The sequence below is a fragment of the Micromesistius poutassou genome (genome assembly GCF_964030765.1).
Source record: "Micromesistius poutassou genome assembly, chromosome: 5".
Taxonomy (NCBI): Eukaryota; Metazoa; Chordata; class Actinopteri; order Gadiformes; family Gadidae; genus Micromesistius; species Micromesistius poutassou.
In genome coordinates this window covers 21,219,660-21,237,988 of record NC_140275.1, presented here as the reverse complement: position 1 = coordinate 21,237,988, position 18,329 = coordinate 21,219,660, and the positions used below count along the sequence as shown (strand labels likewise).

General features: G+C 45.3%; 1 protein-coding gene across 1 annotated transcript; it reads left to right on the top strand.

Annotated features, from left to right (window-relative positions):
• Positions 1-148: 148 nt before the first annotated feature.
• On the top strand, positions 149-12,075 carry rab35b (RAB35, member RAS oncogene family b). The gene is made up of 6 exons (XM_084468028.1): positions 149-426; positions 2,764-2,814; positions 3,011-3,134; positions 8,882-9,006; positions 9,937-10,061; positions 10,196-12,075. Exons 1-6 carry the CDS (start codon positions 375-377, stop codon positions 10,322-10,324), a joined length of 606 nt encoding a protein of 201 aa, XP_084324154.1. The 5' UTR covers positions 149-374; the 3' UTR covers positions 10,325-12,075.
• Positions 12,076-18,329: the final 6,254 nt, after the last annotated feature.

Genomic DNA, 18,329 nt, shown 5'->3' with positions numbered 1-18,329 from the left:
GTTAATTACATGCGCAAACTTGTGAAATATATTTCTGAAAAAAGTTCAATATAATGGACAGAAGCTGCCGTCCTACTATTGCGCGTCGCGTCTGCGCACTGAGCACTCGGTCTGATAGTTGGGTGCAGTCACTGCCAGAGAAGGAAGCGGAGTTTCCGGCTATTTGCAACGGAGTGAGAGGACTGCTGACACCGCGAAACCCCGTGAAAAAAGCCGCCGGCTCGGGGGCTAGAAGTTTAGCATCGGTAGCGGTCGTTTTTTTTTCCTCCGTACCGGTTTGAGCTGTTCCAATTACGGGCCACGGGTTCGACCAGCGAGCGGAGAGGAAGAGCGAGGACTAGGCATCAGGCGGGGGTGACCCACCGACTACCGGCATGGCCAGGGACTACGACTACCTCTTCAAGCTGCTCATCATCGGGGACAGTGGTAAGCCCACTCCGGGGATGCGTTACGGGAAACGGGCCTTATCGTGTTTTTGTAAGGCAGGCAGAGACCCCACCGTGGGCCACCGTGTGCGTGTGTTCAAGACTCTTGTTTGTGCATTTAGAGGTTTCGGATGTTTAAACCGCGTATGCTTTAAATACTGCACACTGGATCAATTAAACGGTAATGTCAGGGCGGAGGTCTGTGTCAGGGGCGGTTCGTTTCAACCGATCGGGCCGGATATCGACTGCAGATCTGGGGTACGTTTCGTTCCCATCAGATTGCGCCGTTACTCCTACCCTCAGCACAGGTTAGAGGAACGGACGCAAGCAGGATCCTGGATGATTTATGTGTGTCTGGATGCTCGGCTGGCTAGGCAGCTAGCTGAAAGTTATCATAATATTTGCCATCTTTGCTATGTAGCTAGTACTAGCTAGCTTGTGGAACTGGCCTGTAACTTGTGGATTGTCTACATGCGGGTAAGAGTTTACTAAAACTGTAGGTTGTCTGTATGTATATAGTTATATGCATATCTATAGATATAGATATATTGATATATAGATCAATATAATTACTTGATTTAACCCTGCAAGCAATTAAAAGACTGATGTGGAACCGATTTCACCTTAGTTTTGCAAAATGTAGGGTATACAGTGGCAATTTGCTCTGACTGTGTCTTTGGTCACACCTCGACTGTAAATGTGGCCCTAAATGGAGTTTATGACTATTCCTTAACGGTTAATTAATGCCAGACAAGGTCCTAGTGGCAATGCATTGATCCATATTTATTTATGTTTGCAACCTTCCTGCATTATTTTTGATTTATCGGTCTTCAGGACAATATCTGACTTCCTAACGGTTCTGACTTTCCAAGTCGTTCTCCACCCTCTACCCCATTGTAGGATAAGACTCATTCATTGACAAGCATTCATTGACATTGCCCATCCTGGCACCACCCCCATCGGCTGCAGCACAGCCAGTGTTTGCTGCTATACACAGGGGCCTGTGTCCGTTCAGCTGCACAGGGCAAGCATCACTGTCTTGACCACTGTCCTCCAACAACCATACCAAAAGTTTAGACTGAGAATCACACAGTCAACAGACAATAGTTTGGGTTTTGTCTTTTAATCAAGTGGAAAACCGGCTGGACACATTCATTCAACCTGTTGACATTCTCGCCTCCCTCCAATTGACTTGGTAATGAACATGTGTCAAACCAGTCACAATGTTCATGGTAGTATCGATACTGGTATAGTTTTGTGTCGTACTGTAAATGTTATATATGCAAATGCTAATGAAAACCCAAGTGCCTCCTTGCTTCCTTTTGTGTTTTACCATTTTAAAATGAGTTTTTTTGTGCTTTTTATTCATTGCTTTGCACATTCAAAGACACTGGCGCCGAAAGGAGATGTTCTCTCTTCTGCTTTGTAGCCTCAATGTCATTGTCAGCTTAAACAAAACCTCAGTACTGGGCAGACCACGGAAACTTGAGAGCAGTTTAACTTTGGGACCAATCAAACACAAGAAACCAGGAAACAGAACAGACAGGTTGGGGAGAGAAAAGGGGACCCTCCCAAACACTGAGCCACTGGGTAGACCATAGAAACCTGAACACCAGTGGCCTTTAAATGAGAGGTGTCATCTCTTGTTTCTCTGCACTCACTACCTCAGATCACGTCTCTTTCTGCTGAAGTTTAAATAGAAAATGTAATGAACTCTGCAGTGTTTTTTCTGTGATCAACAGACACTCTGATTTTCTGACCACAAACACCAACATACACAGACCCACAATAAGCACAAACAGCCCAAAATATAATGCATACAAAAAGTCTGCAGTGTATATACAAAAAATATAATGAACGGAATCTGTCAAGTGTTGTATCTCATTGATGTTGTAGATGTTGTATCTCATATTGCCATGTGCTACTGGTAAAACACACACACACACACACACACACACACACACACACACACACACACACACACACACACACACACACACACACACACACACACACACACACACACACACACACACACACACACACCTCCCCCTCATATACAACTGGGTTCTAGTTTCAAGCGTACAGTGTAGCTGCACTTTATGATAGTGCCCTTAAGTGATTACCTGATCTGTATTAACAATTTGTACACATAAGTTCAAATTTGATCCTCAACAAAAAACAATCAAGCCCAGGTGTGTGCGTCTGCGATAAGGTCACTAGAATCTGAGTGTCACTGTAGCAACACACTCATGCCATATGCCCTCCTGATGTGCACAAATATAAAGAAACACTTCTCCATCACCGACCCTGTTTCCTTGTTTTTCCTTCTCTTCAGGAGTGGGAAAGAGCAGTCTCCTCCTGCGATTTGCAGACAACACTTTTTCAGGCAAGTTCTGGCATCCCTTCACACCTCAGCCACAAGCCTTGTGTGTTTGTTTATTGTTGTATAGCTATTCATATCCTCAATGTGTGTGTGTGTGTGTGTGTGTGTGTGTGTGTGTGTGTGTGTGTGTGTGTGTGTGTGTGTGTGTGTGTGTGTGTGTGTGTGTGTGTGTGTGTGTGTGTGTGTGTGTGGTCTGCAGGGAGCTACATAACCACGATCGGCGTGGACTTCAAGATCCGGACGGTGGAGATCAACGGCGAGAAGGTGAAGCTACAGATCTGGGACACGGCCGGGCAGGAGCGTTTTCGCACAATCACCTCCACGTAAGGGAAACACACAACACACACACACAACAGACACACTCCGTTTTCTGACCACAAACACCAACATACACAAACCCATAGTACAAACCCACAATAAGCACAAACCAACGGCCAGGAAATGCTTAAGGGTTGATTATGGTTTCACGCAACGCAATGATGCACGCAGATGCTTTGACCGCAGTCGTGAACCTTTATGGCCCTCGCATCGGGTTTTAGTGAGCGGACCAATCACAGCCCTTGCTGCTGCGTCGCCTCGACGGAAGGTTACAATTTTTGGGAGGCGCACGTCAGGCCCTCCTTGCGTTGGACGCAAGGAGGGTCCGCAAGGACATAAGGGGTCCGTAACCCCCTTGCGTTGCGTGAACGTGGGACCATTATCAGCCCTTTAGTGTGCAAGTATAATAAGCGAAGGATGTAAAATCCAGAAAAAAGCATTCTGAGCTCCAAGCATCCCGCACTACCACACAGGAAGGCAGCTTGTAGAGGGGCAGAATAGTGTTGTGACTGACACACCACTGGGTTCACCAGCAGATCCCGGCTCGTGGTCTGGTAGCATCTGGACGCCACACTGGGTGGCGTCTTAGAGCTTGAATCGGGCCGAGCATCTGAAGCCTGTTTCTAAACTGTACAGCATACTATAGTGTAAATGTCCACAACCAACCTTTTATGAATTAGCACGCCACAACATTTCAGATAGGCTATGGAAGAACGTTAGCCGGACATCGCCTGACCAATTCGTAAAAGCTTCTTAGTGTGGATCCTCTCAGTTCGTTTTTCGATTCCCAAGGAGCGTTATCAACAGATGCAGACCAAAATGTCGCTAGACGCAATGAGATTGGCCAAACTCTGGCCAATCTCTGGCTTAAGAACCCATGTCTTATTTTTTATATTTGTGGTAATGTGTTATATGATCATCAACAATATCACTGTTACTGAAAAAGGACATTTAGAGAAAACAAGGAGTGAAATTCTATGTTTTTCCGTGACTCCGCGAAACAGCTTGTGAACGTTTGTGCCACATTTCATACATAACATCGCTCATGTATGGATTCATAGCATTCAAACGCCGCCATACTGTTGTAGGGTTCCATGTTTCCATGCGTGTGGAATCAACTCATTCCATGACATGAGTTGATTAGTTGAAATGTTGTTATTCAGCAGAGACTGCAGTCAATTCATATCCAGGTCATTCCTATGCGGGTACGGCTAAGGCATCTCGTTCAAGAGTACCTACAGGCAGGCTGTGGACTTGGGGATCCAACACGGTACCCCGGCCAATGCAATCTGCCCCCATTGTTGTGGCGCAGTGTTCAGCACCCCCTCGCTGCGAGTGCCAGTGCACCTTCTGGTGCTTTTGTATTTCTGTCCTCTTTCACCAAATGTAGATGTCCTGGTTTGAATGCGTCAGAAAGCCCCTAACATTCTGAAGTGAAACGGCTTCTATTTGCCTCTGATTTGCATTACCTCACCGAGGCAGCTGTGACCAATTAATTAATTCATAAATGTGTTGCTCTCTCGTCAAATAAATGTGTCTTGGTCCTTTTCTGCACGCAGGATTCTGGTGCACTAGTCGACATAGCTTGGGCTTATTACCTTCTTAGTGCTGCAGGAGACCTGCCACACTGCTGCGCTTGTGTGTCATAAATGTGAGTTATTCTTTACTGGCTCACGAGTGGTTGCTGAGGGAATGTTGTCATGCAGGACCCGGCTAGGGGACACACTGAGGCAGCGAGGGCTGGTTGCAATACCACCCATCCCAGACGAGTCCTGACTGCTATTGAGCAAGGCAGTCTGGATGTCAATCGCAACGATGCCTCTTTTGATCTCCCCCCCACCCCCAGCGTGACTCTGAATAACACATGTCGTAGCTCTGAGCTCGTCTTCAAACACTACAGAACATGAGGAGGAGTGGACTCAGCATGGGTAGACCTCGATCGTAAAAGTTCTGATGGAACCCAAACCGCCGGGACACAGCGGTGATTCTCAGATTGAATAGAAACCCGTATTCCTCCGTCACCGTGCAGGAATCCGTGGACGATAGCGAGCTTGTTTGTCAGTGCAGAAGTAGAGCAGTGCGGTGGCTCATTAGAGGCCCAGAGTGAACTTCCACACAGAGGACAGGCTGTCGCGAGGACCTCTGCTGGTCGTCCAGCTCCTCGGACCCGGCGTCTGTGGCCCGCCAGCCGTCCTCATTGTCGTGATGTCACGATGGGTTGCTGCATGTCGTACCTGAAATGAGGGCGCATTTACTGCTTTTTAAGTTGAATCTTTTTTTTTTGTCGTGAATCTATGGCGATGGAGATTATGCACTGGTACAAGGTCACACCGACGTATTGGTGTCGTAGCATATTTCTGTTGTTCAAATTAATGCCATGTGATCCATTTCTAAATGTGAAAAGGCGAGTGAGTCACTTTGATTTATTATACTGTACTGTTGTTAAAGATGGCTTTATGGACGTGTTATCAACCTGATGATGTGGAACTTGTTGTTTGTGGCGGGGATGCAGTCTGGTGATTGCACACACACACACACACACACACACACACACACACACACACACACACACACACACACACACACACACACACACACACACACACACACACACACCTGTACCCGGCGGCCCGCTTCCTCTGGTCACATCCTGGGGACACACAAGCAGTCGTCCCGTCGTTGGACAACCAACACTGACGTGGACCGACGCACACACACACCCATAAAGGCCCTGACAAAGGCGTCTTTGTGTTGGTGTTTTGTGCAGCGTGGCCCCGCTGCCAGGCTCTCCAGCGGGCAGCCGGTGGCCCCTCCTAGGTCCTCAGACGGCAGAACACCCGCAGAAGCACAGGCTGGAACAAACCCTCACACTCTGACTCAGTAGTGGTTAGTATACCATAAACAGTCTTAGTAGTGGTTAGTATACCATAAACAGTCTTAGTAGTGGTTAGTATACCATAAACAGTCTTAGTAGTGGTTAGTATACCATAAACACAGTCTTAGTAGTGGTTAGTATACCATAAACAGTCTTAGTAGTGGTTAGTATACCATAAACAGTCTTAGTAGTGGTTAGTATACCATAAACAGTCTTAGTAGTGGTTAGTATACCATAAACAGTCTTAGTAGTGGTTAGTATACCATAAACAGTCTTAGTAGTGGTTAGTATACCATAAACAGTCTTAGTAGTGGTTAGTATACCATAAACAGTCTTAGTAGTGGTTAGTCTACCATAAACAGTCTTAGTAGTGGTTAGTATACCATAAACAGTCTTAGTAGTGGTTAGTATACCATAAACACAGTCTTAGTAGTGGTTAGTATACCATAAACACAGTCTTAGTAGTGGTTAGTATACCATAAACACAGTCTTAGTAGTGGTTAGTCTACCATAAACAGTCTTAGTAGTGGTTAGTATACCATAAACAGTCTTAGTAGTGGTTAGTATACCATAAACAGTCTTAGTAGTGGTTAGTATACCATAAACAGTCTTAGTAGTGGTTAGTATACCATAAACAGTCTTAGTAGTGGTTAGTATACCATAAACAGTCTTAGTAGTAGTTAGTATACCATAAACAGTCTTAGTAGTGGTTAGTATACCATAAACAGTCTTAGTAGTGGTTAGTATACCATAAACAGTCTTAGTAGTGGTTAGTATACCATAAACAGTCTTAGTAGTGGTTAGTATACCATAAACAGTCTTAGTAGTGGTTAGTATACCATAAACAGTCTTAGTAGTGGTTAGTATACCATAAACAGTCTTAGTAGTGGTTAGTATACCATAAACAGTCTTAGTAGTGGTTAGTATACCATAAACAGTATTAGTAGTGGTTAGTATACCATAAACAGTCTTAGTAGTGGTTAGTATACCATAAACACAGTCTTAGTAGTGGTTAGTATACCATAAACACAGTCTTAGTAGTGGTTAGTATACCATAAACAGTCTTAGTAGTGGTTAGTATACCATAAACAGTCTTAGTAGTGGTTAGTATACCATAAACAGTCTTAATTCGCCGGTCTCAATTAGTTTTTTCAGTCAGTTTTTTCTAGAAGTTGGCGATAACGCACCAATAAGCTGGATGGCAACCACCGTAAAACAAGTACAACAACAAGATTGTAGTGCGGGTGTTCTGCCCTCTACCCCAAGCACCTTGCCGGGGTAGCGTGACAACATCAGACAGACGTATTTCCGAGCATTACCAACTTTCGCCAGTAGATGGCAGCAGTGGACCAAAAGGAAAACCGAAAGGAATTAAAGGCCTGTTCCATATAGACGCATGTCCCAAATATAGGCCGGTTGAGTTCAGTGATTGAAACAAATAAAAGCCTGGGCTATTAATTGAAGTTTTACGGTATACCATAAACAGTCATGGTATTGGTTGAGTATACAGTAAACAGTCATAGTAGTGGTTGAGTATAACATAAACAGAGTAATGGTAGTGGTTGAGTAAACCAATAACAGAGTCTTAGTACTGGTAAACCTTTTGGTCATGAAACCAGATCATTGTATGAGATTTTTGAGTTCTGTAGATCTTTCTTACTTCATTTATTATTTTCTACAAACGTTAGGACCTATCTCCTTCCACATTCTTTCACCCAGAGACTCCTTAAATATGAATTCGTTTGGAATCACTATCATTTTATATATTTTTTAATATTTTATACTTTTTAAAATATTTAACTTCTTAAATGTTATATATTTTAGAATGGAAGTCAATGGGCGGACGGCAACTCAGTTGCAGGTTTAACCTTTTTAAACGGCGTTCAAACATTAAACAAATCATCACATTTCACTGGCGTTAATAGGATTATTTGATTGGAAATCTACTTGTTGTGTACCGGATGTTTGTATTACACTGGGTCCCCATGGAGACTGGCCTGGTCTCTGAGAATCTATCAAACCTGCTTCTGAACTCACACACTTTGAGGGGCAAACGCATGTTCTTGTACTGAGCGTGGCCATGGCCAACCTAATAGAAGTCATAGTTTTTCATAAGGAGTCTGATTTGAGGCGGTGTTCTTTATACAATGGCTGGTCGCCTGCTTCTGCTAGAAGCTAAATGCTAATGTCCTTCAGAACAATCTTTTTTCCGGTCATGCTATCTACACAAATGATATGAAAGCTGAGTCTCCACAGAGTCCAACGGTATACGACGGTATACGTCACCTAATCTCACACGTATCATACCAGTACTATGTGTCATACTAGTACGACTTATCCTACTAACACTTCTACTTAGACGTCCTCATACCAGTAGTAGTATGTGTCATAGTAGTACTACTTATCCTACTAACACTACCAGTAAGGAGGAGGTTGGTGGGATTTTCCGTTTTGCCGAGGACCAGTTTCATCAACACATTTTGCACGCTAGTCTATGCTTCAGAGTTCAGGTGGTCCAACCATTTCCAAATAACCAAAGTGGTATGACCTTTCCTCTGTATGATTTCTCTGTGTTTTTGGCGACCGTTTCCTCTCAATCTGTTTGTCCGCCCCCCGCCCCTCGAGTCGTACACTCCTCCTCTTAAGCTGGTCATAGTGAGGGGCGAAGAACGAGCCTCATCCATATGCGTTTGTTTATCTAAGGTACGGTGGCCTGTCGGTGTCATTTCTTCTTTGCAGGTTGACTCAAACACACCTGTTGTTAAATCTCATACATTCAGCAGCGTTACCGTGGAAGATTCTATGGTGAAAATCTGTGAGATGGTTTCATCCATTAGTGGGTTGTGTTTGACTGGTGTGTCTCCTCCTCCTCCTCAGATACTACAGGGGGACCCACGGGGTCATCGTGGTGTACGACGTCACCAGCGCAGAGTCTTTCGTCAACGTGAAGCGATGGCTCCATGAAATCAACCAGAACTGTGACGACGTCTGCCGAATACTAGGTGAGTAGTCCTCCTCTCTCCCCCATCGTCGGAGTGAAGCCAAAGAGATTCAAAACCAGGCCGCCACCGTGGCCACCGCCCCCCCCTCCCCATCGTGGAAAAAGACTGACCAAAAAGTAACCTGTGACAATTCCAGCTCTGAAACCTAACTAACTAACTAACTAAACTAAAAACAGCTATTTAGCAGAATGCTAATCTTCCTGACAAATCATTGCATCATCACACAAGCTGTGTGTGCACTTCAGTAGAATATATATATATATATATATATATATATATATATATATATAGGCCCGTGGTGCAAAACGCATGACGGCAGACAAATCAAACAACCCCAACAGTAAAGCTTTGCCCTTTGGTTGATGGCGCCATGCATCCACATGCATGGCGCCATGCATCCACATGCATGGCGATAGTTGGTGGAGTTGAAATGCCTTTCAAAAGCTTTGGTTTTCTGAACCAGTTTTAGCTCTGGTGTGGGTCTTACTGTTATCTGTTATAACACCAGTGTTTCCCACACATAGGCCAACGTGTGGCGCTGCGCCACAGATTGAACAACGAGCGCCACAGATTGATTCCGCTTTTCTTATTTATTTTTACTTGAACGCGATTTTTTAAATGTAACTCCGCCAGCCTGTAATCGCGCCCCCCCCCCCCCCCCCCCCCGTCAACAACTCCGCCAGCAGGTAATCGTGGCTCGCCCCCCCCCGTCAACAAATCCAATTGCTACCTGGTCTGTGCTGAGAGAGAGAGAGAGAGAGAGAGAGAGAGAGAGAGAGAGAGAGAGAGAGAGAGAGAGAGAGAGAGAGAGAGAGAGAGAGAGAGAGAGAGAGAGAGAGAGAGAGAGAGAGAGAGAGAGAGAGAGAGAGAGAGAGAGAGAGAGAGAGAGAGGTTTAAAACAGTGTTGTTCTGTGTGTTCGTTCATCCTAGTCGGGAACAAAAACGACGACCCCAACTCGAAGGTGGTGGAGACGACCGACGCCCAGAAGTTTGCGGAGCAGATGGGCATCAACCTGTTTGAGACGAGCGCCAAAGAGAACATCAACGTCGAAGAGGTGAGCGTCGTGTGTGTGTGTGTGTGGGGTGTGACGTAGTCCTCCGCTTTCCCCCCATGCACTCGTTCACGCATTCTCTCTCTCTCTCGCTCTCGCTCTCTTCTCTCTCTCTCTCTCTCTCTCTCCCCCCCCAGATGTTCAACTGCATCACAGAGCTGGTGCTGAGGGCCAAGAAAGACGTGATGGCCAAGCAGCAGCAGCAGCAACAGAATGACGTGGTGCGGCTCACCAAGAACAGTAAACGAAAGAAAAAGTGCTGCTAGCGCCAAAACCCAGTGAGAACACGGCCAGCAGCGTCTCTTCTGCAAAGAACACACACACACACACACACACACACACACACACACACACACACACACACACACACACACACACACACGACGGGACTCCAAGTATCTTAAAAAATATTGAGTAAATATACACATTTAAGGAAAGTAAATAAACGGAAAATGTCCCCTTTGGACATGCCAATCATGAAGACTTACGGAAAAAGGAAAATGAAAAAAAAATAAATGTACAGATTTTATTAAAAAGTCAGATCATGTTTTATTGGAGCTCCGCCGCCGCGTCACACAGATCCTCCTTTTTGCTTTTTTTTTTTTTTTAATTTCCCCTCTGATGGAGTGTGTGTGTGTGTAAGCACACAGCGGTCCACCCTGACGCCCCCCCCCTTCCCCCCCCCCCCCCCCCCCGCACGGCCGGGTGCTCTAGCAGAAGATGAGGGGATCTCGGGGTGTGGAGGTGGAGGAGGAGGAGGGGGGGAGGAAGGGCGGAGGGTTTTGGATCCTGTGCGTCTCTCATCTCTTTAACCGAGGGATGCTTAGAGAATATTTCAATGGACACAACTGGTGACCTTACCAGGATTTATCTGTTCTGTTAGTGTTGTTTTGTCTTGTCTATGATTTGCCAACCCCCCCCCCCAGCCCTCGACCCTCTTACTCCCCCCCGTTGTGCTGAGCCAACAACAATATATCTTTTATACCTTAGCCTCCCCCTCCATCATTTTGTTTTTTTTTATTATAAAAAAAAATGATACTGCCAAAATGATCTCAATGAAAAGAATGCTTTTATGGATTCAAGTGTCCGACTGTAGCCTCAGCCTCCTTCCTCTCCCATCCCGCTACCCGCTCACCCTACACACACCACATATCAGCACTGGGCATGGCAGCAGAGCATTCACCTCCTGTATTGGACCACTAGAGGGAGACACACGCACACACGGCTCTTTACTCGATGAGCGCTGAAGAGGAGCGGTCCACAGGGTTTTCTCAGGGCCCAGTAAGACCAGGACCCCCCCCCCCCGCCCCCACCCCCGCTGTTACCTTGGCATGTGCCACTTTTACTTTGAAAGAGTCTGCTTGCGGTAAATGTGTCCCACGGTGTGTTTTAGTAATCACAACTGTCAACGATGTGGCTCTGCTCAGCTCTCATAACCTCCCTGTTAAATGGATGGTGACGTGTCATGGTGTATGGTTCTATTAAGAGACTATTAATATTCTCTTGTCACTCAGCCCACTGTTATTACCCATTCAACTGAAGTGAAAAGACGTGTTCTTTTTTTCTTTCTTTCTTTTTTTTAAAGAATTAAACAAACTGATCTGTTATGCAAAACCCTTTGGGGTCAGAGGAGGAGGAGGAGGAGGAGGAAGGCGGGGGTGTGGTGTGATGTTAAAGTCGAATAATGTTCCTATTTACTAAGAAATGTATCTGTTCTATTTTAATTTTATTTTTTAATGTATATGTTGGGAGAACCATTGATTAGGCAGTTAAAGAAAATTTGCACGATTTCCTTGAGTCATCTTTGGAGTCAGATGGGGGCCGGGGGGGGGGGTGTACAGTACAAGGCGGGAGTCTGCTGTGCTTCTCTGGGGGGGGGGGGGGGGGTATTGAGGTTTGGGACGATGTAGAGAGCCTCCAGAACACACACACACACACACACACACACACACACACACACACACGCACACGCACACGCACACGCACGCACACACACACACACACACACACACACACAGATAAACTCAGTGCAGCAGTGCCAACAACAACCCTCAGACTGAGAAGAAGACGGCCTCCGATCTCAGACTGTGTGATTTAATCTTCATTATGTGTATGTATATGTAAATATATATTATATGATTGTGTGTTTATATTCGATATAGAACACACACACACACACACACACACACACATTAGCATACATTAGTGCATGATTACATGCTGTGTGCTCTTCATTGAAACACGTTATCAGCTGTGGTTTGCTGTACACTGGAGAAAGGATGTGCTGTTCTCTCCCCCCCCCCCCCCCCCCCTCCCCTCCATGAATTGAATCAATAAACGTTTTAGAAAAATAATAAATATTTGACACAAAAATATGCGCTTGTCAGTTATTTTATATACTGCCCTTTTTCATGATTTTTTAAATTGTGATGTATTTGTAGACATATAGATTTTGACTGCTTAGGCTACGTTGACATTACTAGGCCCAATGCTCGATTCGGGCCCATATTCTTCCGTTGTGAGCCATATCTGGTTTGAACAGATCAAGTCGTACATGTGAAGGGATCCGTCTTGTTCGCCCCCTACTCCAAATAAAACAATGAGTTGGGCCGCACCAGTCTGCAACGTCAGTGGAAAAAACCCTTGATGGCAGAGCAATGGGAATGACTGCAGAGACTAATGTCTGCTCTCTTTCACAGCTTCTGGTCCAGACCATTGTCTGCTATTGAGAGCCTTTCTATATGAACATGCATGGAAACACCTCTTTACTGTTAGTGTTGACCTAAAGCACATCAGTGTTGTATTTGAGTGATTGAATAGTGGAAGGTATTATATTAATGCGGAATGTCAATCATTCGATTTTGATTAACGGGCTCCAATACACACGTTTGGCTGGGGATTACCCTGGCATGCTCTTCATAAAGTATTCATTTGGATATATTTGGTCACAGTGAACCTACTACAATATGAATTCCTCTGAGATGTGCTGAAGCAGGGCCAAACTATGTAATGGATCAGGCCTCCGGTCTGAAGCTGCTGGTTATTTGGTTATTTTAAGTGTCTCCATTTAATTTAATGGGAAAGGTTTGTAAAGTTGGACAGGCTTGGGGGGGCCCAAGGCAGAGGGGGCCCATGGGAAGTTTAGATTAATTTTTTTTTCCAAGTCTTTTTTTCTGTTGTGCAAATAGTTTAATAACATAACTAAATTGTATGCTGAATATCGATCTAAATGCAAGCTTGGCGTATTAGTTTAATAAATTGGTATATTATTGTATTCCAAGAAAGTAAAGACTGCTGTGATTACTCTGTGAACACCCCTTGCAAAAAGCGCAAAATGGCGCACAAAGCTGATTTCACCCTGAATCGCACCTTGCTTATGGTGAGACTTTTTTATCTGGATGGAGATGTGGCAATACGTCACACCCACAGTTAAAGAAATTTAAGTCTGGCTGTCATTTTTTGGCAATGTGTAGTATTAAGTAATATGGCATTTTAAGCATGTTTTATACCTTATAATATATAACGGAAATATAACGGGTAAATACAGTCTTGTGTGCAGAGCCGTTGTTAAGCTTATGGGGGCCCTACTACTCTGATTGTTGGTGGGGGGGTGGGGGGGTTGTATGTCTGCTGGTTGTTGGTGGGGGGGTGGGAGAGGTGCGCTGATAAATGGTGCTCCGCCTCCGATGCGAAAATCTGAGTGTAATTCGCAATTGAGAAATAACAACGGTGGACCTGTTCGTAATTCATTTATATATTTTGAAAATTGTAATGTAATAATTATCAACCTTACTTTTGGGGGCCCCCCCCCCCAGGCACTTGGTGCCCTACGCGCAGTGCATGTTCTGCGTGTGCGGAGCGCCGGCACTGCTTGTGTGGTTGGATGATGGACAATGGGACATGAAGATAGTGATCCATGTTGCCATGTAGGACATCTCCCTGAGTGCGGGTGGTGATGGCTGGCTAAACCTGTGCACATTGATTACTCAATGCACAACAGGTGTGTAGCCTCTCCCAGACCCAGAGACTAATCAGTCTGACTCGGGCCGTCGACCACACCGACTCCACACACCCCCAACACCAAACTTTAGGCTGGGGAGAATCCCCAACCGACGTTTACTTTCCCCCCACTAACCCACACTCACGCTGGACTCTGATCAGGGTTACCATACCCAACGAAAACAAGGGATTATTTACTTTACCATACCTCAAATAAGTAAAAAAAAAAAAAAAAAAAGGAAAGGAGTTTGTGAAAGAGTTAACTTGAATCTATGCAAGTCTACATTATCACGTGATTATCGTTTAAATCAAGGTCAGAACACAACCTTGAAGAAAGCTTGTCCTGCAGACTTTGTAGCTTGCGGTCCTCCCTTTCATCGTAGGCTAGTGCATGATGGCCAAGTACAACCTAATTATAGAATGTCAAAAGTCAATGATTCATTTGAAGCATAGGAGAGTTATTGTGGTGCTTGAATATGTTATTTGGTCATTGTCTCTGATTCGATGGGCATGTGTTATCAGGCTGTAAACCAACAGACCTAGCCAACAATAGGCCATTGGACAAGCATCTGTCTTGGACTAGTGACTTAAATGGGAAAAGCGTGAATACTGTGCTGTTCTCAGCAAAGGAATACAGCCGAGCTGAAAGGAAAAAAGCTAACCGGCCATGTTTCAAACTTTTGAGCACTAAAGTAAGCCCAGCTTTGGCCTGTGAGTGGCACTAAAGAGTTCAAATCGGGCCCCCAAATTGATGTGAGGGTGTGTCTCTTGCGGGTTTGAAAGGTTTGCTTTTTGGTCCTATACTCCCACCTGCTGCCAAACCATAATGCGTACAACTGTAGTAGTTTAGGCAATCAGATATTTTACGATGATTGAATGTGAAGTGTTGAATATTATACTGTGCACTGTTCATATGGGTGATTCACTAATGTGCAACTCAGGTTGGTTTAATTCCCACACGGTTACACCAAAAAGTAAATAGCAAAAAGTTAGTATAAAGCTATAGCTATGCTATCTATAGCTTTATACTAACTTTTTGCTGTGAGGTCACAATGAGTTCGGGAAACTGGGCTCGTCATAATGAACCTGTCAATCAAGTATCTGCTCAAGTTCCAAAGTTGTCATTGCCCTTCGACGCCAAGTAGAGGTAAGTCATGAACCACAGCTCTAAGCAATAAAGTAGTCCCATTTTATGTCAATGCTATTATAAATGTGTCGATGGTAAAGGATAACGGGTCAATTCGATATTTATGGAAGGGTCAAAGATGAATGTACCACATTTAGCTCGATTGAAATAAGGTAAAGCCGTGCTCATGGCGTCGTGCCACGCTTGGAAAAGTTCAATGTCATTTTAGAAAGTCATCGAACTGATCGATACCGCTCACAGTGATGTGTGTGATTGTAACTCGTGTTTTCACGGTGAAAACACAACATCGATTTCGCGGTAATCGTAACCTTCAGTCACACCATTACCGTAAAGTCGAAAACCATAACCGTAATACCGCATGGATATACATATCGGTACATTTGTGAAACGTTGTGCTGCATGTACTCAAGCCATCGCACTCAATCATTTCAAAATTAATTTAATTTTTTTTTTTAACGACTGCATTAGCTCACTCTCTTACTAGCCAGTAGCTACTGACGTTTATGCTCGTACACGGTTTGGTATGCCCTGTACTCATGGTTGGTTCAACTTTTCAGTGTTCAACCGTGACTTTTGCCGAATTATTCAGTGTCTTTATCCACTTCTGATGCAAGTAATGTTGTTGTAAACTTAATGAGACACCGTGATAGGAGTGTACAACTCATGGCGTTTTATTCTCTTTTCACAAATTGTTCTCAATACGTCATCACTCCCACACTTCATTTCTTGAATCCGAAACGAACACTGCATGAGTAAGCTTCAGACCTAAGCAGTGGTCCAATCTAAAATGTACGTGACATGAAATCCTTAATGTATATGTGGTAAAGACTCCATTAATTAAATAATACAGTGAATATGTTTTATTACAGAGACTCATAGAGAGATAATCGAACAGCGACGATGGATAGAAAGAGATTGCTTTCTTTGAGGACTCCCCTGGCCCCGGCTTCCGTCGTGACGGCGGTCAGGGAGTCCCACACCGAGGTGACCGGGCTCGTCCCCACCCCCGCTACTGACGCCAAGCCACCGGGCCGTAGACCCAGCTTCCCTCGCGGGGCTAGACTGCCCTGGTTGGCTGCCCCAGCAGGGGGCAGCAACGAGAGGATCGTCCTCCGCCCCCCCACGGAGGCCAAGTCACCGGGCCGTAACCCCCAAGGTCAAAAAGTCATATGCTTTAGTGAACTTCAAATATAATTTAAGTATACAAAAGTAATTACGAGTATGCTTTTACTTTTTTTGCTTAATTTAAAGTATGTTTAACGTATGTACTTTTCAAAAGTGTACTTCACAATAAATGTCATGAAGTTCAACTTTAATGTCCTTAAAAATAAGTACACAAATTCCGAAATACTTAAAGTGGTATTGCGTTGTACTTACAAAAAGTGTACTTTATTGTATGTTTATTGTAAATTGTATATAAGTGTACTTGGAAGAAGTATACTAAATAGCAAAGTAGAAGTGTATTTGAGTATACTTACAGAAAGATATTCTGACGTTGTATTACAGTCAATTTGTAATACACTATTAAAATGTTTTATTAAAGTGTACTTCAATTTCACTTCATTAGAAGTGGTTGACCCTGACCACCGTCGTGGGGTTAGGCTGCCCCGGTTGGCTGCCGCAGCCGGTGGCGCCAACGAGAGGACCGTCCTCCGCCCTACTGAGGCCAAGCCACCGGGCCGTAACCCTGACCACCGTCGCGGGTTTCGGCTGCCCCGGTTGGCTGTGGCTGAGGAGGCTGACGGCCAGGAGGCCTGGATCACGGCGGCCCGCTCCGACGCCGTGTCCCTCCGTGCACGGGCTCTGGGTGCCGCCTCCAGCCAGGAGACTTCACCGGGCCGCAACCCCCAAGGTGAAAATACTCCCATACTTGAGTGTAATACAAATATAATATATAAGTATACAAAAATGATTACAAGTACACTGTTACTTTTTGTGCTTCATTTAAAAGTATGTTTAACGTGTACTATTAAAAAAGTGTTCTTCACAATATATGTCATTTAGTCAAGTCCGTTGTAATACACTAAAAATGTAAATGTTTTATTAAAGTGTACTTCAATTTGACTTCATTAGAAGTGGTTGACCCTGACCACCGTCGTGGGGTCAGGCTGCCCCGGTTGGCTGCCCCAGCCGGGGGCGCCAACGAGAGGACCGTCCTCCGCCCCCCCACGGAGGCCAAGCCACCGGGCCATAAACCCCCAGGTGAAACAGAAGCCTACCTAAGTGTAGTACAAATATCATTTGAGTACATTAAAGTTATTACAGCTACTACTTTTCTGTGCTCATTTTAAAGTCTGTTTAACGTTGTACTTTTTTAATAGTGTCCTTCACAGTAGATCTAACAGATCCTCTGCGGGACGCCCCAGTGAGCTCCTCTGCCTCGTCCTCCAACGCCGCCGCCGCCGCTGCCTCCTCCCGCCGCCGCCGGGCCCTCAGAGGCGGCGCCAAGGCGGTCCTCCCCGGGACGGAGCGCGCGCAGGCCCACGACGGCCAGAGGTCCCCGGCCCCAGGCGGCCCGCCAGCCTCTGACGTCGCTGCAGGCGTGGAGGGCAGAGGTAAGAACTCGTTGGCCCCATTGCCCCCTGTGCAGGAGGAGGAGCGTCTGAGGAGGGGCCAGCCCCCCCACCAGGCAGAGGCGGAAGAGGCCGGGCTCTCTGGGAGGCGGCAGGAGAACGGGGGCCGCCGTTCCCCCAACCAGAGCCCGACCGCGGAGCCCAAGCTGGAGGAGAAGCTGTTGGATAGCAGAGGTAAGAATGGCATCTCTTATACCAATAAATAAATTCAATGTAACTTGTTCTTTTTATATATGATTGAGCCTGCATACTGTAAAACTTTAATTAATAGCCCAGGCTTTTATTTGTTTCAATCACTGAACTCAACCGGCTTACGTTTGGGACGATATGCGTCTATATGGAACAGGCCTTTAATTCCTTTCGATTTTCCTTTTGGTCCACTGCTGCCATCTACTGGCGAAAGTTGGTAATGCTCGGAAATACGTCTGTCTGATGTTGTCATGCTACCCCGGCAAGACGTTTATTTATTTATTTTTCAAAACGTGTGTGTATGCAGATGAGCCGGCCCAGGGCACCCTCAGCAGCCACCAGCCAGACCACACAGAGCCCCCC